Source organism: Hemitrygon akajei, chromosome 3 (genome assembly GCF_048418815.1).
Source record: "Hemitrygon akajei chromosome 3, sHemAka1.3, whole genome shotgun sequence".
Classification (NCBI taxonomy): Eukaryota; Metazoa; Chordata; class Chondrichthyes; order Myliobatiformes; family Dasyatidae; genus Hemitrygon; species Hemitrygon akajei.
This window is the reverse complement of record NC_133126.1, coordinates 42255683-42277209: the sequence shown is the minus strand read 5'-3', so window position 1 is coordinate 42277209 and position 21527 is coordinate 42255683. Positions and strand designations below refer to the sequence as shown.

Genomic DNA, 21527 nt, shown 5'->3' with positions numbered 1-21527 from the left:
AATCAATGGAAGGAGGTGATGGGCAGGTCACGCATGAGGGCAAGGGAAGGGAAGAGAAGGGGTGAGAGAGCCACCAGAATAAGGGAAACCCAAGTGCAGGTAGGTGAGTGGGGGGGGGGGGGGGGGCGGGAACAGAGGGAATGGTTGCTGGAAGTTAGAGAAATTTACATTCATGTCATCAGGAATATGATGTGTTGCTCCTCCAACCTACATTTGGCCTCATCATAGCTGTAGAGCAGGCCATAGACAGCCATGTAGGTGTGGGAATGCAAAGCAGAGTTAAAATGGGTGGTCATCAAGAGATGCTATTAAGTTTTCTCTGTCGCATCCTAAACTTATTCCCTCTATAATTTGACATTTATGTGCTGGGAAGTAGGCTCTATCTACCCTATCAACGCTTCTCATAGTTTTACATACTTTTATCAGGTCGCCCCTTAGCATCCAATGCTACAGAGAAAATATTAATGATTGTCCAGCATCTTATTAATAGTTAATAAATTGTATTCCAGGCAGCATCTGGTGAAGCTCTTTAGCTCCCTCTTCAAAGACTCCACACCTTCCATGTGTAGTGGCACACAGCACTCCAAATGTTCCCTAACTAAAGTTTTATATAACTACAACATGACTTTCCCTTCTTTAATACCCTGATTGATGAAGACAACCTTACCATAATCCTTCTTTCTCATCATGTTTAGCAGTGTTGCCACCTTTACAGAACCTGGAAGTTGTACCCCAAGATCCCTCTGCGTAGCAATTGCAGGGTCCTGCTCTTTGCTCTGCACATTCCCCTTACATCTGACCTCGCAAAGTGCAACACCTCACACTGCTTCAGAATAAACACCATCTCAACCTACATTCCATCTGCTCTATATGCAGCTGAATCCTTTTACAAGCTATTTATAGTTCCACTAATTTTTATGTTGGGATTAGCCCACCTGCATTTTCATCCAAATCAATGATATATTTCAAAGAAAAGAGGTCTGATCACTGATTTTTGTGGAGCACGACTAGTCACAGATCTCCAGTTAGTGACAGTCCTCGTTCCCACCAATTCTGAATGCAATTTACCAAGTCTCCAAGGATTCCATGTTCCTTAATTTTTTGGATCAACCAACATGAGGGACCTCGTTGAAAACTTTACTAACGTCCACATATACAAAAGCTGCTACCCTACTCTCATAAATCATGTTTATCACCTCCTCAGAAAAAACTCCTTCTGGTTTGTAAGGCATGACCTCTCCTGCGCAAGTCCATACTGACTATTGCACAAGTATCAATAAAAACAATTGCTTGTCAATTTCCAAAGCAATTCTTTTAAGTGACTTTCCACGGTGAATTCGGACAACAGTTTATTTCCCTTCGTAGATGCTGCCTGACCTGCATTTTGTGTATATTGCTTATGCTGTACTCTACTCTTCTGTGATACCCTACTAAATAACATAACGTACAACAAAACCAGCCACTGAGTGTGGGACATGATAACTAGGCAGGGGGAGACAGTAAACAAATCTTCATGTCAGTTGGCTCTCGCCAACACTTATTCATTGGCAACCATGAGATGATAGTGTCTGACTACAGTGGAAAAAAAATCTAAACTTCTTTTTTCTATCTGGTTCTTATTTGAGTATAATAATTTTTATGGAAGCTCATTCATTTGCATGGATGTCCATAAGTCAGACATTCATGAGCCACTTAAATCATAATATTAGTCACATATTTTTCTAATTTAGAAAACCATTAATATGCTTCTAGGTGATTTTAATTTTATCCTGCATTTTTGGGCCTAAAAAATCTTCCTCTAGAATGATGAAGGAACTAAAGATTGCAGATGCTGGGATCTGAAACAGCAAATAGATCCCTGGGTGTCATGATACAGAGTTTCAAACTCAAGAATTGAGAATTCCTTTCCTCCCACAGTTACTGCGCAACCCTCTGAGTTCTTCCAGCAGATTGTTTATTTTCCCTGGAATGATGCTGGACATGCAAGTCTATTTTCATGTGGCTTCTTCCATTCTCCCTTTTTGGAATATATTTAAATAGATTTCCAACCACCTTGCTTTCATTATTTTCACAAACATTCAGTTGACATCTACTTTTGATTTTATCTTAGTGCCAAGAGAATATAGCCCATCTTTGTATATGACCCTGACACAATGCAACTTTTTGGATGTTCCAGTAGGAATACTGGACCACAAATACCTGAAATAATCTCAATGAACTTCCAATTGCACATTTACAAAAGGGAGAGAATCCATGTTTTAAAAGTGTATGATAACCTTTTGGAGGATAACTACCAAATACTCTTGAAAAGTAAACAGAAGTTGAAATTTACATTATACTGTCTAAGGATGTAATTTAATTCTTTCAATTTATGAAAATGTTTCATCTGCAGGAACATCCAACGTCCTCGCAGACGGAACCGTGTGCATAATGTGACATGAATTCACTGGTTGCTTATGACTCCTCAGATTCAGAGTCAGAGAATGGCAAACATGAAGAAATTAAGTATGCTCAGGGCGAAGATAATTTCGTTCACTCTAACTTTGAACTTCGATCTGTATTTCCAACTACCTCAAGAATGCAATCATCAGGATGTGGTCATCAGGTAAAAATGGCCTCAACTGGTAGCAATGTGGATTGCAGTTTGAATAGTACACAGAATTCTGTGCAGCGACACTTTGGTGTAACTTTCAGACCAGCAGTGATGACTTTAGAAGATGAGTCATGCTTCCAGGTTTCTAAAGGTGTCCTTGAAAATTCACTGGCTCTGGTGCAGAAATCTGGCAGAACTGGAAAGATGATCCCTTCAGCTCAGAAAAGATTATTTCAAGATTCAATGACTGGAGCTCAAAATATTAAACCTTATGTACCCAAGCGATTAAGGGAGAAGGAAGCTGTATGTAATAAAAGCAACAAGCTTCAAGAAAGCAGAGACATTTTGAACACTGGGGTAGATTGTACTGCACCAGCAGAATACCAGTTAGGTCTGCTAAGCAAAGTTTCAGACTTCATAAAACCCTATTTGGAGAGCCAACACAAGACCTCAAAAGTCCCTAAACACTTGGTGTTTCAGATGTCTCAGCATAGTGGACCGGTTACCACAATACAGTGGTGTCCAGTGGAACAACACAGCCACTTACTGCTCTCTGCCTCCATGGATAAGTCAATAAAGGTAGTGCCACATCTGACGTATTTAGAAAATAAATGCTGGGTATTATTAGGTGATAAAAAGTTATTTAACTCTTTTTTTATTGAGTAAAAGTTGTTAATTTTTTTGTGTAATTGCTAGCTGATATGAATTGAAATATGGGATTTTATTGTCTTTCTCTTTTGAATCTCTATGCACTGCTTTCAAGACCCTATCAAATGTTCTTTTGTTAAGTGTCAGTTATATTATTGACTATTAACCAGTATAATTGTTAAAGCAGATGTTTTAATTGTTCCTAGTTATGGTACAGACATTGCTTTTCACAAATCTATTAATTACATGACTAAAATAAAGCCCCTTTCACAATACTTGGAGGTATTTTCCCAAAATAAGCACAATTTATAGGCAGAGCTGATGCTGACTGAATCATAAGAGGGAAAAAAAAATCACTCATGGACTCTAATTACAGTGATCTAGCATTATAAGCATTAGAGTTGACAACCAAGTGGGTTTGGCTAGGTAAAGGTTTGCAAATTGTTCTCTAAGTTCCTAAGTTAGACTGCATAAGTATAGAGGGGAAGAAATACACTGTATTACCGGTACATTAATTTGTCTCATTAATTAAATGGAACTGAGTTTCGATTATATGCAAATTAGGGCTATTCTGGTATAATTAAAGTATAATTTAGAGCTCTTAAAATATTGACGACTTGTCACATTGAACAATAGCTGGCCCTTAGCATTTTGCTCTTTAGCTGAAAGTGAACACTAGATTGATTAAAGAAAGTATAATGAAAATATAATAAAATTGGTCAGCTACAAGGTTTGAAAATTTCTGTATGCAGTTAAAATGAACCAGACAATAAGCACAAGATTCCACAGATGCTGTAAACCCTGAGCACTAAATGTTGGAGGAACTCATCAGGTCAGGCAGCGTCTATGGAAATTAATAAACAGTCAATGCTTCAGGCAGAGATCTGTCTTCAGGACTCGATCTGAAGGGGGGAAATGCCAGAATAAAATGGTGGAGGAGGGAAAGAGGACTATCTAGAAGGTGATAGGTGAAGCCAGGTGGATGTGAAAGCTAAAGGGCTGGAGAGGAAGGAATCTTATTAGAGAGGAGAGTGGACATTGGAGAAAGGGAAAGATGAGGGTCACCGGAGGAAGGGATAGGCAGGTGAGAAGCGGGCAGAATAGAAGCAGAGGGAAGGGGGAGAGGAAAAAATTACCAGAAGAAGAAATCATATTCATCAAGTAGGAGGCTTCCTCGTGTTGCTCCTCCACACTGAGAGCGGTCTCAACATGGTAAAAGAGGAGGCCATGGACTGGCATGTCAGGAGGAGAATGGGGATAGGCCACTGAGAAACTCTTGGCAAATGGAGCAGAAGTGCTCGACAAAGTGGTCCCCCAATTTATGTTGAGTGTATCACCAGAGGAAACAGTATTGGGAGCACTGGTTACAATGGACAACCCCATTTTCCTGGACATCTGCGCTCGCCTCATCTTACCGCTACCTTAACGGGGATAGAGTTTCTCTTGTCCTCACCCCATGGCCCTCCTCATCCAATGCATCATTCTCTGCAACTTCGGCCACCTTCAACGGGATCCAACCACCAAACACACCTTTAACCCCTCCCCCCTCCAATTCCCTCAGGGATTGCTCCCTCCGAGATTCTCTTAACCATTCGTCCTTATCCACTAATCTCCCTCCTGACACATGTTGCAGCAAGCAACAGAAATGCCACACCTGCTCATTCATTTCCCTTGCCTCCACTCGGGTCCCCAAACAATCCTTGCAGGAGAGGCAACATTTCACCTGCAAATCTGTTAGGGTTGTCCATATTTTTTTTCTTCTTCCTTCGCTCTGTTTCTTTTCCCACTCTGGCCACTTACACCTTCTCTTCACCTGCCTGTCACCTCCCCCAGTGCCCCTCCTTCATCCCATGGTCCACTCTCCTCTCCTGTCAGATTCCTTCATCTCCAGCCCTTTATCTTTTCACCTACCTGGATTTAGCTATCACTTTCTAGTTATCCTCCTTCCCCTCCTCCCACCTTTTTATTCTGATGTCTTCCTGTTTCCTTTCCAGTCCTGAAGAAGGGTCTCAACCCAAAACATCATTTCCATAGATGCTGCCTGACCCGCTGAGTTCCTCCAGCATTTAGTGTGTGTTGCTATGAAGCAGATAACTTTCTATTTGAGGGGATGCAAATGATGTTAATTGGCTTCCTGATCTCTAATACATTTAAAGCTGCACTTTTAGTTTGCAATATAGGCTTGTTTAAAATTTGTTGAACTCTCAAGAATTGAGGTAGGCTGTGATAAACTTAAAAGCAAAACTCTGACAATAGTGGCAATCTAAAATAAACAGGATGTGCTGATGATATACAGGCAGGTAGGCTGCATTTGTGGAGAGAGAAAAACTGAGTTAAAGCTACAATATGGTGATGTTTCATCAGAACTGACTAGTTTATGGATTCATTTATGTTAATAATATTTGATGTGAATTTTAAAATTATTGAATTGATTCAATTTTATCTACGGTGTCCTGCCATCAAATATTTTATCTACTGTCTCATGTCATCAAAATGTTATTTCAATATCGAGCTCATTATTATAAAAAAGGGCAGTATACTTGTCAGTGTTTATTAAACCTATTAGTATGCTACTAGATTTTGCAGGGAAATGTTAACAGTTACTTGATGTATTATTTATTAAAAACTCTGATATTAAGTATACCTTTGAAACATGCTGTATCCCCACGTGTTACTTGGAATGCACTGTGGGGCTGGAACCCAGAGAGGCTGCTTCTTGCAGTTCCCCAGGATGTACATTGGGAATGCACTTGAATAATTCAGGTTAGACTTGTTGCAGGTTTCATTGGAATGCAATTTCATTCAAAGTAAGTTTTAAGAATTAGGAACTTTGGAGGAAAAACTTTTCTGTATAACAGAAAGGATAACAATTGGAACATGCCAGTGAGATGCTGTGGTTCACTGATATCTGCCACTGCCTGAGCAGGCTGCGGAGAGTATCTCTCCAGCTTAGAGTGCTGCCATGTGGTCCACATGATAATTCAGTGACATCCCATCCTGTTTTTCCTCTACCAGCCACCCTTCAATTATAGATTCCAACCCCTCAAAATGGACTAGTTCATATTTACTGGCATTGAATCCTTGCATTTTTTGATTGAATTTTTCAATCTCCATTGCGTTTCAGGATTTTGTACAATATTAAATGAAAACCTCGGGACTATTTTCTCTAGGCATTTATCAGCGACAACTGAATCGATTGACACAATGAACTTCACCTATTGTCGAAAGGTTACACCTGTGAGACATCACACTCATTTACAATCCCTCTGAAAAGCTGCCTCTTATTTTTGTTCTGTTCCTTCCTTTTTAAGCCATTTGCATTCAACTTGCTTCACTTTTCATGTAATGCCCCTTAAGTTTCTATAGATTTATCTATGTTCCAACCAGTTTTTGAAGGAAAACTCTATTTACTTATTAAAACATGTGTTCCAATCAGACACATCTGATGATGAGATGAACTGTTCCTTTTAAGAAAATTGGAAATTGTTGGGCACTTCTAGTAGCAATATGAGATAAACAGTATATTTAGTTTTATTTTAACTTCTGCAAAGTTTCTAGTTAGATAAATATTTAATAAATAGTATTAAAGCTTTAAGGACAGCACCCTTCTGCCCATCACCTGGAATCCTCGGAGCTTCTCAAAAGGGGCTTCTGTATCCAGGGGTGGGACCCACTGACTTAGGCATTGCAATTGGATTTCACACATCAATCATATTTGTCACTTTTTCAAAGTAATTCTATAAAATATTACAGTCTCCCAGCATTAAAAGATTTTGGTGAAAGAATAAAAATGCCAGAATAAAACGCCTTTCAAACTTCTGGTGTTTGAGAAACAGAATCAGAATCAGAATCAGAATCAGGTTTATTATCACCGGCATGTGACATGAAATTTGTTAACTTAGCAGCAGCAGTTCAATGCAATACATAATCTAGAAGAGGAAAAAAAATAATAGTAATAAATAAAATAAAAATAATAATAAACAAGTAAATCAATTACAGTATAAGTATTTTGAATAGATTTTAAAAAGTGCAAAAACAGAAATAATATATATTAAAATAGTGAGGTAATGTCTAAGTTTTCAATATCCATTTAGGAATCAGATGGCAGAGGGAAGAAGCTATTCTTGAATCGCTGAGCGTGTGCCTTCAGGCTTCTGTACCTCCTACCTGATGGTAACAGTAGAAAAGTGCACGCCCTGGGTGCTGGGGGTTATTTACTCTTAATCCACAGTTTAGTGTATTTGGAACTGCATTTTCACCAGTTATCTTGCCAGCTTTTTCGAATCATAGATTTGATGTGGCACAAAAGGAGTCCTTTTGGTAATCTTGTCTGTGTGGGATTTTTATAAAATGGTCCAGTCAGTTCCAATCTCTTTCTTTCCTATTGGGCCTGAAAATTTCCTTCATGTGCCTATCCAACTATAGAAAGTCCCGGATGACTTTGTTGTCTAGAACTCTGCAAGCAGTGAATTTCTAAAAGCAAAGTTTGTTTTCCTCACATTTGTCCAGAATGTTTTGCTCGTTACATTAAATCTGTAACCCTTAGCCTATTTGCTATTTATTCATTCTAAAATTATCACCTATTGAAATTTCCAAAGTCTTTGTTTCAAATTCTTGCTTCAGTTCTAACCTTGTATCTGAAATTTTTCATCCCTAAAACCTTTGAGGTAAACCTCTGCAACTTCACCCCTTCCCTAAATTGATCAGAATTGGGCACTGCTCCAGCTGAGATCTAACCAATGTTTTATAGAGGTTCAAAACAACCTCCCCCCTTCTAGCTGTGAAATCCTGTAACCTATTTTTTTCAACTAAAATCTCTCCCAACATGTCTAAGTAAGCATCAAAGACTAATTCACATAACACTAAGCTAGCTTTGTTCCTATGCACCCATTGCAGCATGTGGTCTATATTGTATCTCCTTGGTCAATGTACATCACTTCACAGCATCTGTACTAAATTAGGTCTACCATTTTCCTGCCCGTCTTTGAATGGCCAGACTTGCACCTGGTTTCATTTACTGCCACCCTTATGCAGAACCTTGAATATAAAATTCTTGTCCTTGTTTTCAAATCTGTCTATGAGCACCTTTCCCTTCTCCTATAATCTTGTCCATCTCTATGTAGCATCAAAATAGCTGCATACTTATTCTGGTCTTTTTATTTTCCTTTATTTCATGGCTTCCCTATTGGCAGCTGTCTTGGCCTTAAGTTTTGGAATTTCCCCATTATTCATTTTTTCCTTGCTCAGCCTTCTCCATCTTTAAGGCACTCCTTAAGGCATTCACCAAACTTTTGATTATCTTCTGTAAATAGTATAGTGTCAGTTTGTTACGAGTCCTGTAAAGCACCTTCATATGTTGGCTTTGTAAAGATGCTAGGTAAGGGTTAATAGTAGTTACTGTTGCACTTTGTTTTACAAAGGAACTCCTGCAAGTTTATGCTTAGTTCATGTTGGGTTGTAGATATTTGCTCTGTCCTCATTTCTAAGCATTGATACCTGTATCAGTTATGGTCTCTTGTCACCAGATGTCTCTGTGGTACAAATTTTGAGATTATTCAGCAGATTTCATGGACATAGACATATATTTATCAAACACAAAGTATACTGCAGATACTGTGGTCAAATCAAGACGTACAAAAAAGCTGGATGAACTCAGCAGGTCGGGCAGCATCCGTTGTAACAGATGCTGCCTGACCTGCTGAGTTCATACATTTATCACCTGGCTGTGCAGTAAAATTGATTAATTAGTTAACTTACTAAAATCCCAAAAGATACTTGAACTGTTTTAAAAAAAAAACGCTTCTGCTTGTTGCGCACTGGGAGCACCAGATACAGTAGATAAACCTGACAGACTCTCTGGTCAAGTGTTGCCTCAACTGGAAGGACTATTTGCGACCCTTGAATGGCAATGAGGGACAGGGTGAATGGGTAAGCATGGGATGAGAAGGAAGGTAAACATTTTATATTTGCCATTGCCTAACGACATTTTCTCACTCAGTGAGAATTCTTGGCCTTTTGTTATATAAATACTTTGGTACTTTTCAGCCAGTTTTGATGTTATGATGAGGTTCTTTGGCGTATCCTGAATCGTTAATGACATCAAATTACAGTAACTAGTTTAGATCTTTAACAGTAACAAAATAGAATGGAAGGACTACAGATACTCGAAAGCAGTGAAAACATTTAATAGATCAGTCAGGAGAGGAAAGGCAAATTTTTGGGGGTATTATGTAGGAAACTACAAAACATATGGAATGTTTGTGCTATCTGCCGAACATTGCATTGGTAGTGCTTTACATATCTGGAAGGTGATAGACAAGTTAAACATTTTCTGACAATCAGAATGGTAAAATAGGTGATGAACTATATTTGAAATTTGCAACAATAATGTGCTACATGGTATTTTGGAGGAGAAGCTCAAAGTTGTTATGAAATTCCTATGTTAATATTTTGATTTAAAGATCATACAACAATATAAATACAATTATTGATCTGTTTTATTCTATAGGTAAAGTGGTTCTTATTTCCATTCCAATTTTAATATCATTGTGGGAACACAGCACAAAGATTGTAATGATCTTTGTAATGCTCTTTGTAACGAGCTCAAGTATAGCAAGAATTGCTTGTCCATTAAAATTGTTTGCTAGGTTGCATTTGTGTGCTGAGGTATTAAGGAGGGTGACTCTTGAAATAATTAGGCAGAGCTGTTTTATCTAAGTATACAGTAAAGATGAAATAAGCTTAGTAGCATTGTATTTCATTGATCAGTTTCACGCAATCAGTAAATTGATTAACCATTCTGATTTTGCTGTTTTTGGTGAGGATGTGGTAGGAGTCTGCTTTTCTGCTCTTTTACGGTGATAGATCACGTTGCCTGAGACTTTTTGGTACCCAGTGCTGACATCATTCATCAATGGTTTATTTTTATGTAAATCAGAGATAGAGGGAAATTATCAGCTTGCTTTATTATAAATTGTTTATTTCCATTAAGCAAAAGGTTAACCACATGCTTTTAGAAACAAAACATGCTGGGGATGCTGATAAATGGTCATCAGACTAAAATGTTACTTTGACTTTTTTTCCACTCTAGAGATGTTCCTGAAATCCTGATTACTTCTATTATTTTCTGTTTTTATTTCATTTTTCTATCATCTGCAATATTTTGCTTTCCCACAAATTCACACAAGATCTATGCAGCAAGTAGTTAGGATTTGAATGAGCAGGTAGAAATGGGTTCAATATGTTTAAAAAAAAATTCATGAAGTAAGTATTTCACTGACACAGCCACCGTATATTGAGAATGTAGTGGTAAATGGTCTCTTGATGACTGGCAAAGGCACACCTACCTTGATAAGAAGTTCCAGAATTTTTGTTCTAATGATAATGAAGGAACAACAAAACATCTCCAAGCCAAGATGGTGTTCAAATTGAAGAGGAATTTACAGAAAGCCCTCTCATTCCTGCTTTCCTTATCTTTCTAGATCAGGGGTTCCCAACCATCTTTTTATGCCATGGACCAATCCCTGGTCTAGATGATAGAGATTATAGACTTGATGAGTCTTGTCAAAAACATCGGTGATTTGTAATACCATTTGGTAACCAATTGTAACACCTCAGAAATGGACCATGTAAATTTGACAGCCAGGTAGATGTTACCGACACCTCTCTCCCTTTTGTCGATCTCTCTGTTTCCAGAAGGCCTATCTATTGATACCTTTCATTAACCTACTAACTCTCACATCTATCAGGACTATATCTCTTCACAGCCTATCACTTGTAAAAATGCCATTCCCTTTTCTCAGTTCCTCTGTCTCTGCCACATCTGCTCTCAGGATGAGGCTTTTCATTCCAGAACAACTGGGATGCCTTCCTTCTTCAAAGAAGGGGACCTACCATCCTCCACCATTAATGCTGTCCTCACCTGCATCTCTTCCATTTTGCACATCTGCCCTCACCCCATCCTCCCACCATAATACTAGGGATAGGGTTCCTCTTGTCTTCCCCACCACCCCACAAGTCACCGCATCCAGCACATAATTTTCCATGACTTCTGCCATCTCCATCAGAATTCCACTACCAAGCACATCCTTCCTTCTCTCTCCCCCCGCCCACCCACTTTCCGCTTTCCACAAGGTTTGCACCCTTGTCTGCACATCCCTCCCCACTGATCACTCTCCTGGCACTTATCCTGGCAAGCGGAACAAATACCATAGCTGCCCCTACATCTCCTCTCTCACCACCATCCAGGACCACAAACAGTCTTTCCAGCAGGGCCAGCACTTCACCTGTGAATCTGTTGGGGTCATCTACTGTATCTGGTGCTCCACGTTACAAAAAGCGGAATTTCCTGATGGCCACCCATTTGAATTCTACTTCCCATTTGTATTCTGACATGTCAGTCCATGGCCTCCTCTACTGCCAAGATGAGGCCACACTAAGGTTGGAGGATCAACACCTTGTATTCCGTCTGGTTAGCTTCAAACCTGGTGGAATGAACTTCTGGTAATTGCCCCCCCTTCACCGTTTCCATTCTTGTTTACCTCCCATACTTTCTCTTCCTTCTCTTCTTATCTGCCCATCACCTCCTTCTGGTGCTCCTCCCCCTTCCCTTTCTTCCATGGTCTTCTGTCCCCTTTTATCAGGTTCCCCCTTCTCCAACCCTTTATCTATTTCACCAATCAACTTTCCAGCTCTTAACTTCACCCCTTCCCCCCCACCTCCCGGTTTCACCTATCACCTACTGCCTTGTACTTCTTCCACCCCTCCAGCCACCTTTTTATTCTGACTTCTCCCCTACCTTTCCAGTCCTGAAGAAGGGTCTTGGCCCAAAGTGTTGACTATTTACTCTTTTCCATTGATGCTACCTAGCCTGCTAGGTTCCTCCTGCATTTGTGTGTGTGATTTTCTCGTATTAGTGATTTGCTGTTGGTGCTTTGTAGATTGTATGCATGCTCTAGTGCTTTGATAGTGTTTAAAATGGTGGAGTGGGCACTGTTTGAACAGCTACTTTATCTTGGATCCTTTTGAGATTCTTATGTTTTTGGAGCTGTAGCCATTTGGGCGGATGACCAATGTTCCATCAGAGTCATGAAATGCCTTGAAGATACTAGAAATGTTTGGTGATTAGACACATCTTAAAATTCTCAGCCTCTGACCTGTTGTCAAGTTTAAGAGTCTGGCTTGTGATACTGACATAATGTTGAGGAATTTGGTGATGGTAATACTGCTGGATGTCAAGGAGGGGGGGTAAATCATTCATGTCTTTGCGTGTCACCAATGTGCTGCTAATATTACTTGCCCAATGTCATTCAATGTCTGTAGTGAGATGCTGAAGATGTTCTATAGGTCAGTTGTGGAGAGCGCCCTCTTCTTTGTGGTGGCGTGTTGGGGAGGAAGCATTAAGAAGAGGGACGCCTCACGTCTTAATAAGCTGGTAAGGAAGGCGGGCTCTGTCGTGGGCAAAGTACTGGAGAGTTTAACATCGGTAGCTGAGCGAAGGGCGCTGAGTAGGCTACGGTCAATTATGGATAACTCTGAACATCCTCTACATAGCACCATCCAGAGACAGAGAAGCAGTTTCAGCGACAGGTTACTATCGATGCAATGCTCCTCAGACAGGATGAAGAGGTCAATACTCCCCAATGCCATTAGGCTTTACAATTCTACCGCCAGGACTTAAGAACTTTTTAAAAGCTATTATTAATGCTTTTGAGATAGTGATTTAGATGCATATCATATTTTTTACTGAGTTAAGTATTGTATGTAATTAGTTTTGCTACAACAAGTGTATGGGACATTGGAAAAAAAGTTGAATTTCCCCATGGGGATGAATAAAGTATCTATCTATCTATCTATCTATCTATCTATTGGCCCAAGTGTGAAGGTTGTTTAGACCCCAAAGCTTCTTGCCTGAGGAGTAGTTAATAGAACTGAACACTGGACAAATATCAGCAAATATCCCCATTTTAATTTATGGTGGAGGACTAAACACTAAATGTGACAAGACTTAGGCTTAGTCCAGTGCTTTGTAGAACCCCTGCAAAAATTTCCTAGCAATGAGATGATTTGCCCCCACAAACATAGGCATTTTTCTTTGTGTAATTATAATGTTCTGTGTATTCATTTTTCAGGATTAAGTTACCTCAGGGAAGACCAGTATTTATTATCCATCAACAATTGCCCTTGAGAAGCTGATGGCAGTTGCTACCTTAAACCACTGCAGTCCTTTAGTGAAGGTACTCCCATGGTATCCCACAGCATTCTTGATTCTTGGCAAGCTGGGCTCATTCATCAAACTGATCAAGAGAATGAGTCTTATATTAAATACTGTCAAAATAAAGGTGACACTATTAACATATATGAAGATAGATGGAGGGACAAGTAGTTTTGAGAAAGTAAAGAAGCTACAGAAGGATATAGACAGTTTAGGAGAATAAGCAAAGAAGCGGCAGATGGAAAACTGTGTCGGGAAGTGAATGATCATGCACTTTGGTAGAAGGAATAAAAGGGTAGATTATTTTCTAAATGGAGAGAAAATTCAATAATCTGAGGTGCAAAAGGACTTTGGACTTGCGAGGACTTGCAGGATTCCCTAAAGATTATTTACAGCTTGAGTCGATGGTGAAGAAGGAAAATGCGATACTAACATTCATTTCAAGAGGACTAGAATATAAAAGCAAGGATGTAATGTTGAGGCTTTATAAAGCACTGGTGAGGCCTCACTTGGAATATTGTGAGCAATTTTGGACCCTTTATCTAAGATAAAGGATGTGCTGACATTGGAGAGGGTTCAAAGGAGGTTCACAAAAATGATTCCAGTATTAAATGTCTTGTCTTATGAACAGCGTTTGATGACTCTGGGCCTGTATTTACTGGAATTCAGAAGAATGAGGTATGACCTCATTGAAACCTATGGAATGTTGAAAGACCTGAATAGAGTGGGTGTGGAGAGGATGTTTCCTATGGTGGGGGAGTCTAAGACAAGAGGACACACTCTCAGAATAGAGTGGCGTCATTTTAGAACAAAGTTGAAGAGTTTTTTTTAGCCACAGGTGAATCTGTGGCTAATGTTGCCTTAGGTAGCTGCGGAGGGCAAGTTATTGGGTATATTTAAGACATAGGTTGATAGATTCTTGGTTAGTCAGGGCATGAAGGGATACGGGGAGAAGGTAGGAGATTGGGACTGAGAGGCAAAATTGATCAGTCACGATGAAATGGCGGAGTAGACTCAGTGGGCTAAATGGCCTAATTCTGTTCCTATACCTGTATCTTATATAATGCCCCAAGATATCAAAGACTCTACAAAGTATGAAACTTATTATATACCGTGGGAGCCACCTAAGAGGCACGCCAGACATCGCTATTGAAATTCACCACCATGTCCAGTGCACATCCTATGCCCATCTGTGGAAACAGTTGTGGATTTAGACTTCATATCGAGCACAGAACTGTGGATTCCACTAGGTGGCGATGGTCCCTGCCCTCTTGAATGCTAGCTACAGCCTTGAGCACCTACAACAGGCAGCTGAACACATGGAGAAGTACTCTCAAAAGCATTTTGTTTGTGTGCTCAGTAGAAGACTCATTACAGATACTTTGAACAAGAAATCATCAGAACAGAGCAATGCTTCAAGGGTGTTCTCGAAACTTCCCTGAAAATAGGTAGAAATTTGCCCTCATGTTGATCTTTATAATCATTATTATGCATTGATATAGATCATGTATTTTTCTAAATGCATGATCTATATAATGATGATGATGACTGTAAAACAGCATAACCTGGAGGCAGAATCTTTGATGATAAAGGATTTGTTTTTATCATAATGGCTATATAAAAGATCTGTGATTTGTGTAACCACTGTGGCTTAACTGATGGCAAAATTAGCTTCAGTGTTTGCAACATAAAGCTTCATCAGTGGTGTTAAATCTGCCTGTAATGAAATCTGCATTATGGATAACGTGAAGGGCCTAAAGTGGCATTCCAATCTGAATAATTTCCTGGCTGATAATTTTGTCATCATCCTTGAGTTTCACTTTTTTTCTCATTGAAACTGTCACTCAATTTAAGAAAAAAAGATTTTTGGTATCTCTGGCAAGATTTTAATTGTGTTCAGTGTGTTATATATTGGAGAAGCTGGCTCCTTAGGCTTTCATTCTTGTGCTAGTACTTTGAAAGAGCTCTCCAACATGATTTCATAATTTGAATAGTGTATTTCTGAATGCTTTACTACCATATACCCTGAAGTTTGATGAGGACCACCTTAAAGTTGCAGCAGCCCAGTTGTTGCTGTGAGAAGCTGGCATTTATGTGCAGAACTACCAACATTATCCAGCATAGGTGTCAGCAAATTAAAGACTGGCATGTACGTTTTTGGGAACATAGAATTCTCTAAATAGTTGTTAGCTGGTGTTTCCTGACCAGAGTCCAGCAGCCGATCTCTGAACTGTAACAATTCACCCCTGCTTAAAATAGAGATGACCTGAACAACTCAAACCCTTGTGCAGGAACAACCGTACTGTGAAATTGAATGGAGAAGAGCAGCTGTGAGGAACTGAGTTCAAGTATGAAAAAGGTTTGGGAGAACATTCATGTGGTTTTGATTCAGTGAATGCTGAGATTGGGAGACATTGTCAGAGGGCAAAGTTGTAAACAGTAGAACAAGTTGATAGATCTCCTTTATCTTGATATACACCATAGCAAAAAAAAGCTTTAGTAACTGGTACTGAATGATTTAATCATGTGGGTCACACTATCTGCAGTCTTGACCCACCATTATCTGCTGTTGACAAACAAAAAGTATGGTTTAGCTTAGATGTATGAGCCATTTGGAAAAGGGTAGAGCTGGTATTCCAGATGAATAGCAAGGACAAAAGCTAGGGATTTAAAACAAGAAAGGAGAAATGCCAAAGCCCTAGCTTGGGTGACTAAGGATAACTGAGTTTTTTTTTGGCATATCCCTTCAAGACTTATAGAAGCATTCACGACAGACTATGTAACAGTTTCTTCCCCCAAGCCATCAGACTCCTCAATACCCAGAGTCTGGACTGACACCAGCTTACTGCCCTCTACTGTGCCTATTCTCTTGTTTATTATTTATTGTGATGCCTGCTCTGTTTTGTAGGCCTGTAGTCTAGTGTAGTTTTTTCTGTGTTGTTTTTACGTAGTTCAGTGTAGTTTTTGTATTGTTTCATGTAGCACCATGGTCCTGAAAAATATTGTCTCATTTTTTACTGTGTACTGAACCAGCAGTTATGGTCGAAATAACAATAAAAAGTGACTTGACTTGACTTGATTTCTGCGTGTCCACATGTTCCACTTGCAAAATTGCCACTGTTCACCAAACATATTTCTAAAATCACCCTCTGGTTTTGTAGGGACTGATCAAGGTGTTCTACCATCCTAACTTTGGTGTACAACACCCCAAAATGGTTCACAGAGCCAGAATGAAGAATGTGGACCATCTCTCATATCATAGGAGCCTACGTGAAGGCAATGGTGTATCTCGAGGGTGTGCCAGCAAAGCCTTTGATGAATAGGTGTTTAAAGACCCCTATCTTTCCAACACCTTCTGAGACTGGACCACCATAGCAGGCATTTCAAGATATTACAAGTTAACTAACAAAGCTCTTTCCACAAAATTGTCAAACTAATTTGGAAGAATAAGTGAAACAACACCTCGGGTGGCACAATAGCATACAACGCCAGCGACCAGGGTTCAATTCTCCTGCTGTCTGTAAGGAGTTTTTTTTATGATTTAAATTTTATTGAATTCTTTTACAAATTTTCCCTGAACCCTTGAGTCAGTGTTGAAATTATGTAAATCATAGCTTACAAAACATAAAATTATCCATAAAATAAAAACAAACATGGCAGAAATAAATATCAATATAATAATTATGTGTGTCTATTTAGACCTCTAATAACATAAGAAACTGCCATTCAGTAATATGCCTCACCGCTACATTCACCACTGTTTTCCCCCAAGAAGCCTAAATATTTGCCCAATTTTTGTGTATAGATGTCCAATCTATCAAACTGTTTGTAAGACATGCGTTCAAAAACTGCCACTTTGGCTATTTCTGTGGCCCATTCCTGAAATGACGGTCCCCCCAAGTTCCCCCAACCTCTAAGTATAATTTGTCTTCCTACCATTATACTTGTCTGGATCCAATTTTGAGAGCGTTTATCCCCAAGTAACCCAAGTGTGTCTCCCAAGACAAAAAGCCCGGGGCAGAAAGGGAGTTCAATACCCGAATCTTCACCAATATACTTATGAATCATAATTCAAAATTCTTGAATTCTGGGACAGGACCAGAGCGCATGTACTAAGTCCCCTTTATCCACCTCACAGTGCCAGCATTCAGCGGTATTTTTCAACCCTAATCTATGTAACCTCGCTGGAGTCCAATAAAAACGGTGTAGTATCTTAAACTAAATAAGGTGTACCCTCAGGTCTCTTAACATTGTTTTGACATTTTTGCAAATTTTGTCCCACTCCCTTGTCTCAAAAGTCACATTCAGGTCTTTTTCCCATGCTCTTTTAAGACCCAACAGAAATTTGTCCCCGAAGATTTGTGTTAAAGCTGAATAATAAGTTGAGGCTTCGTGACCTTTAACATATGCAGCCAGTACAGAAGACAGTATTGTAGCAACTTGTGGGGGTTGCTGTGTAGAACCAAAAGTTGTATGTAGCAAATGACGCAGTTGAAGATATCTCCAAAATTGTGGCCTAGAGCTATCATACTGTTGGGTTAATTGATTAAAAGATTTTAAACTATCACCATTATAAAGGTCTTCCGATTTAATTATACTTTTCCCTTGCCGTTCCCTCCAGAAGAAAGGGGACTGCATCTGCTTTTTATCCAGGCCAATTTCACTAGCCAAAGAAGGGTAAACAATATTTAGGTATTAATTTTCCCCCTCAACTGAAGGATTTAGTAAAAATAAATTTTGATCCATTATTGAAGAGAATGTCATGTGATGTAGGCAGGTGGTCATCATTGTATTTGTCAATGTTGGGAAAAGTAAATGCCTTGAAGATGAATAGCATTCCAAAGGTTAATTACCTGTTCCAATCATTATCAATTCAAATCCCATTAACATATTTTAAGCAATTGATAAAGTAATTAAGGCTTTTATTTGAAATGGTAAATGCCCATGCTTAAACTTTAACAAATTACAATTGCCAGTTGTTGGGGGGGGGGGGGGTGGTTTGGTTTGCCAAAGTTAATATACTATTACTATGCCTTTACTCTTAAGCATTTAGCACATTGGTCTCTCCCTCCGGAGAGAGCACCTCCTCGGTATCGTATTGAGTGTTCTGCTCTTCCTCCCATCCCTCAATTACAGTGATTGTCTATCAAGTTACCTCCTGAGGCAAGGTCTCACCCAATTATATTGCATAAGCATTTGTTCTGGAATAAGCTAGCCAGAGTATTTAAATTTAATCCATATTTGAATGAAGCCTCGAGTATCTGGATGAATCCAAAGTTGTGTATTGTAAGGAGTTTTAATGTTCTTCCTGTGGCATGGGTTTCCCCCAGGTGCTCCAGTTTCCTCCAACATTCTAAAGGTGCACAGGTTAATAGGTCCCATGGGTGTTATTGTGCGTGTGGGTTCATTGGAACTTAAAAGTCCTTTTACTGTCCTGTATCTCTAAATAAACAAGTATTCTCTACCATCTTCTGTACTGAGGCCCTTGTAATGCTCAGTATTCTTTTATACCTATTTTCACCCTCATATTCTCATCAACTTCCCCCATATTCTCTCTCTCTCATACACACCAGAGGAACTTGTATGTCATAGTGATGTAGGAGGGAACCAGAATACACAATAACAGCATATTCTACACACAACAGTACTAGAAGTTGGGATTGAATCCTGGACGTTGGAACTGTGAGGCAATAGATCTTCCAGCTGTACCACTGTACCTCCCATGAATAAGTAATCTGTCTCTGCTGGCACCTGGAAATCCCTGGGCCATGAAAAGCAGCATCCAGAATGCCATTGAGAACCTTGAATCAGGAGCACACAAAGCTTTGCAAAGTTTTCAACAGGATTGGACCACCTCACAAACTACCCATGCACAGGTTCTGGCTGCCCAGCTATAAGAAGGATATCATTAAGCTGGAGAGGATGCTGAAAAGATTCATGAGCATTTTGCTGAGTCTGGGGAGCTTAAGTTATAAGAAGAGGCTAGCTAGGTTTTTCATGCTGAAGTGTAGGAGGCCAAGGGGTAACCTTCTAGAGTTGTAAAGCATCATGATTGACATTGATAAGGTCACAGCCTTTCCCAGTGTAGGGATGTCTAAAATTAGGGTGCATAGTTTAAAGAAGAGATGTGAAAAATTTTAAAAGTTGATGAGGGGCAACCATTTCACCACAAAGGGTGGTGAGTATATGGAATAAAATAGAAGGGAAATCTATCGAGGTGTGTACAATCACCATGTTTAAAATACATTTAAGCAGGTACATGGATAGGAAAAGATTCAAGGCAGGTGGGACTAGCTCAGGTAGACAACTTAGTTGGCATGAATGAGTTGGGCCAAAGGGCCTCGGTGCTGTATAACTATGATGATGTAACTCTGTTTCAAGGGACAGCTTGCCTGAGAAACTTGCATAGATTATGTGGGGAAAAAATTACTACTGAAATACAGATAACTTAGTTTCCTGAAGAATGAGAGAGACATATTAGTTTAATTGAAAGGACACAGAACATGTGAAATTTCACATGAGTCAAATTTCTTTGCTCTGAATTGTAATATTGTGAAAGTGGGAACCTGTACTAGAGCAACAGCTTGCTTTATTAATGTAAAATAGTGCTTGATGATATATAATCCAGAGAAAGACTTGAATTAAGTGGAATTGTTATTTTGTCAACATGCTGCAAATATGAAAGATAAGAAGAAATAATATTATCTTTGAATCTTGCCTAATACAGGAGTTCCAATCTGACACAACTCATTCTCAGTATTTTTTTTTTAATTTGCAAAATTTGTCATCTTTTACACATTGGTTGTTTTGTCAGTCTTCATTTATATATAGTTTTAATTCTATTGTACTTTTTTGTTTTTCTGTAAGTGCCTGCAAGATCTTGAGACTCAAGGTCCAAAGGTTCAAAGATTCAAAGGTTCATTTACTATCAAAGCATGTATCCATATGCAACTCTGAAATTCGTCTTCTCCAGATAGCCACGAAACAAAGAAGGAACATGAAAAACATTTAGAGAGAAACACCAAACACCCCCCCACCCTGCCCCCCCACACATAAAGAATGGCATCCCGATCATCAGCCCTCATAACCCCCATCCCTGTACAAAACAGAGCAGGAACATTGACCCCTAAAAATACCCCCTCCCTGCACTAAAGAGCTAACAGAACACAAGAGAAAATCAACCCCCAAACACCCTCAGCCTGCACAACAAAATGGAAAAGGAATGGGTGGTTTAAAAACACAGACTATAAAAACCGTAGTTGGAAAAAATCCACAGTCCATAAACTCAATAGACCAATCCCTGAACACAGAACCACGATACCATCCTCCTCTGATATCACCGACATTCATCAAAAGAGAGGGACACCACACGAATGCAGAGAGACCTATCCAACTGTCACAGTGAGCCACCAGACTCCTCAGCAGCAATCAAAAGGAAGGCAGTCGTGCTGGACTCTTGCTCTTTTTCTCAATGTCTCAATCTTCCTCGATGCTTTAATCGGTGAAATGGAGTCGAATATCAGCTCATGCTCCGTCTCTTCACATCGAGGCTGTCCAAGTACGCGCTCGCTTCCTGGAATGCAGTAACATATGCTCAGTAGGCAGTACACCTGTAAACCCCTTCATTAACGCAAATATCTGATCAGCCAATCATGTGGCAGCAACTCAATGCATTAAAAGAATGCAGACATGGTCAAGACATGTACAGACCGAACATCAGAATGGGGAAGAAATGTGAACTAAGTGACTTTGACCATGGAATGATTGTTGATGACAAATGGGGTAATCTCTTGGGATTTTCATTTACAGAGAATGGTACAAAAAACAAATACATCCCGTGCACGGCAGTTCTGTGGGCAAAAACATCTTGCTAATGAGAGAGGTCGGAGGAGAATGGCCACACTAGTTTAAACTGACAGGAAGGCGGCAGTAATTCAAATAATATGCATTACAACAGCGGTGCACAGAAGAGCAACTCTGCACAACATGTGGAAGCTTCAAGCAGATGGTCTACAGCAGCTGAAGACCACGAACATACACTCAGTGGCTATTTAATTAGGTTCAAAGTTCAAA

At 39.5% G+C, this 21527-nt stretch overlaps 1 protein-coding gene across 8 annotated transcripts in view; it reads left to right on the top strand.

Moving 5' to 3' along the window:
- Positions 1–21527, top strand: part of wdr25 (WD repeat domain 25) — a 49624-nt gene that overhangs the window by 3653 nt on the left and 24444 nt on the right. For all 8 annotated transcript variants that reach the window (XM_073039669.1, XM_073039670.1, XM_073039663.1 and 5 more), the window contains exon 2: positions 2393–3172. In XM_073039669.1, the coding sequence (XP_072895770.1) occupies positions 2438–3172 (735 nt within the window). In that variant the 5' untranslated portion in view covers positions 2393–2437. The remainder of the gene's footprint in view (positions 1–2392; positions 3173–21527) is intronic.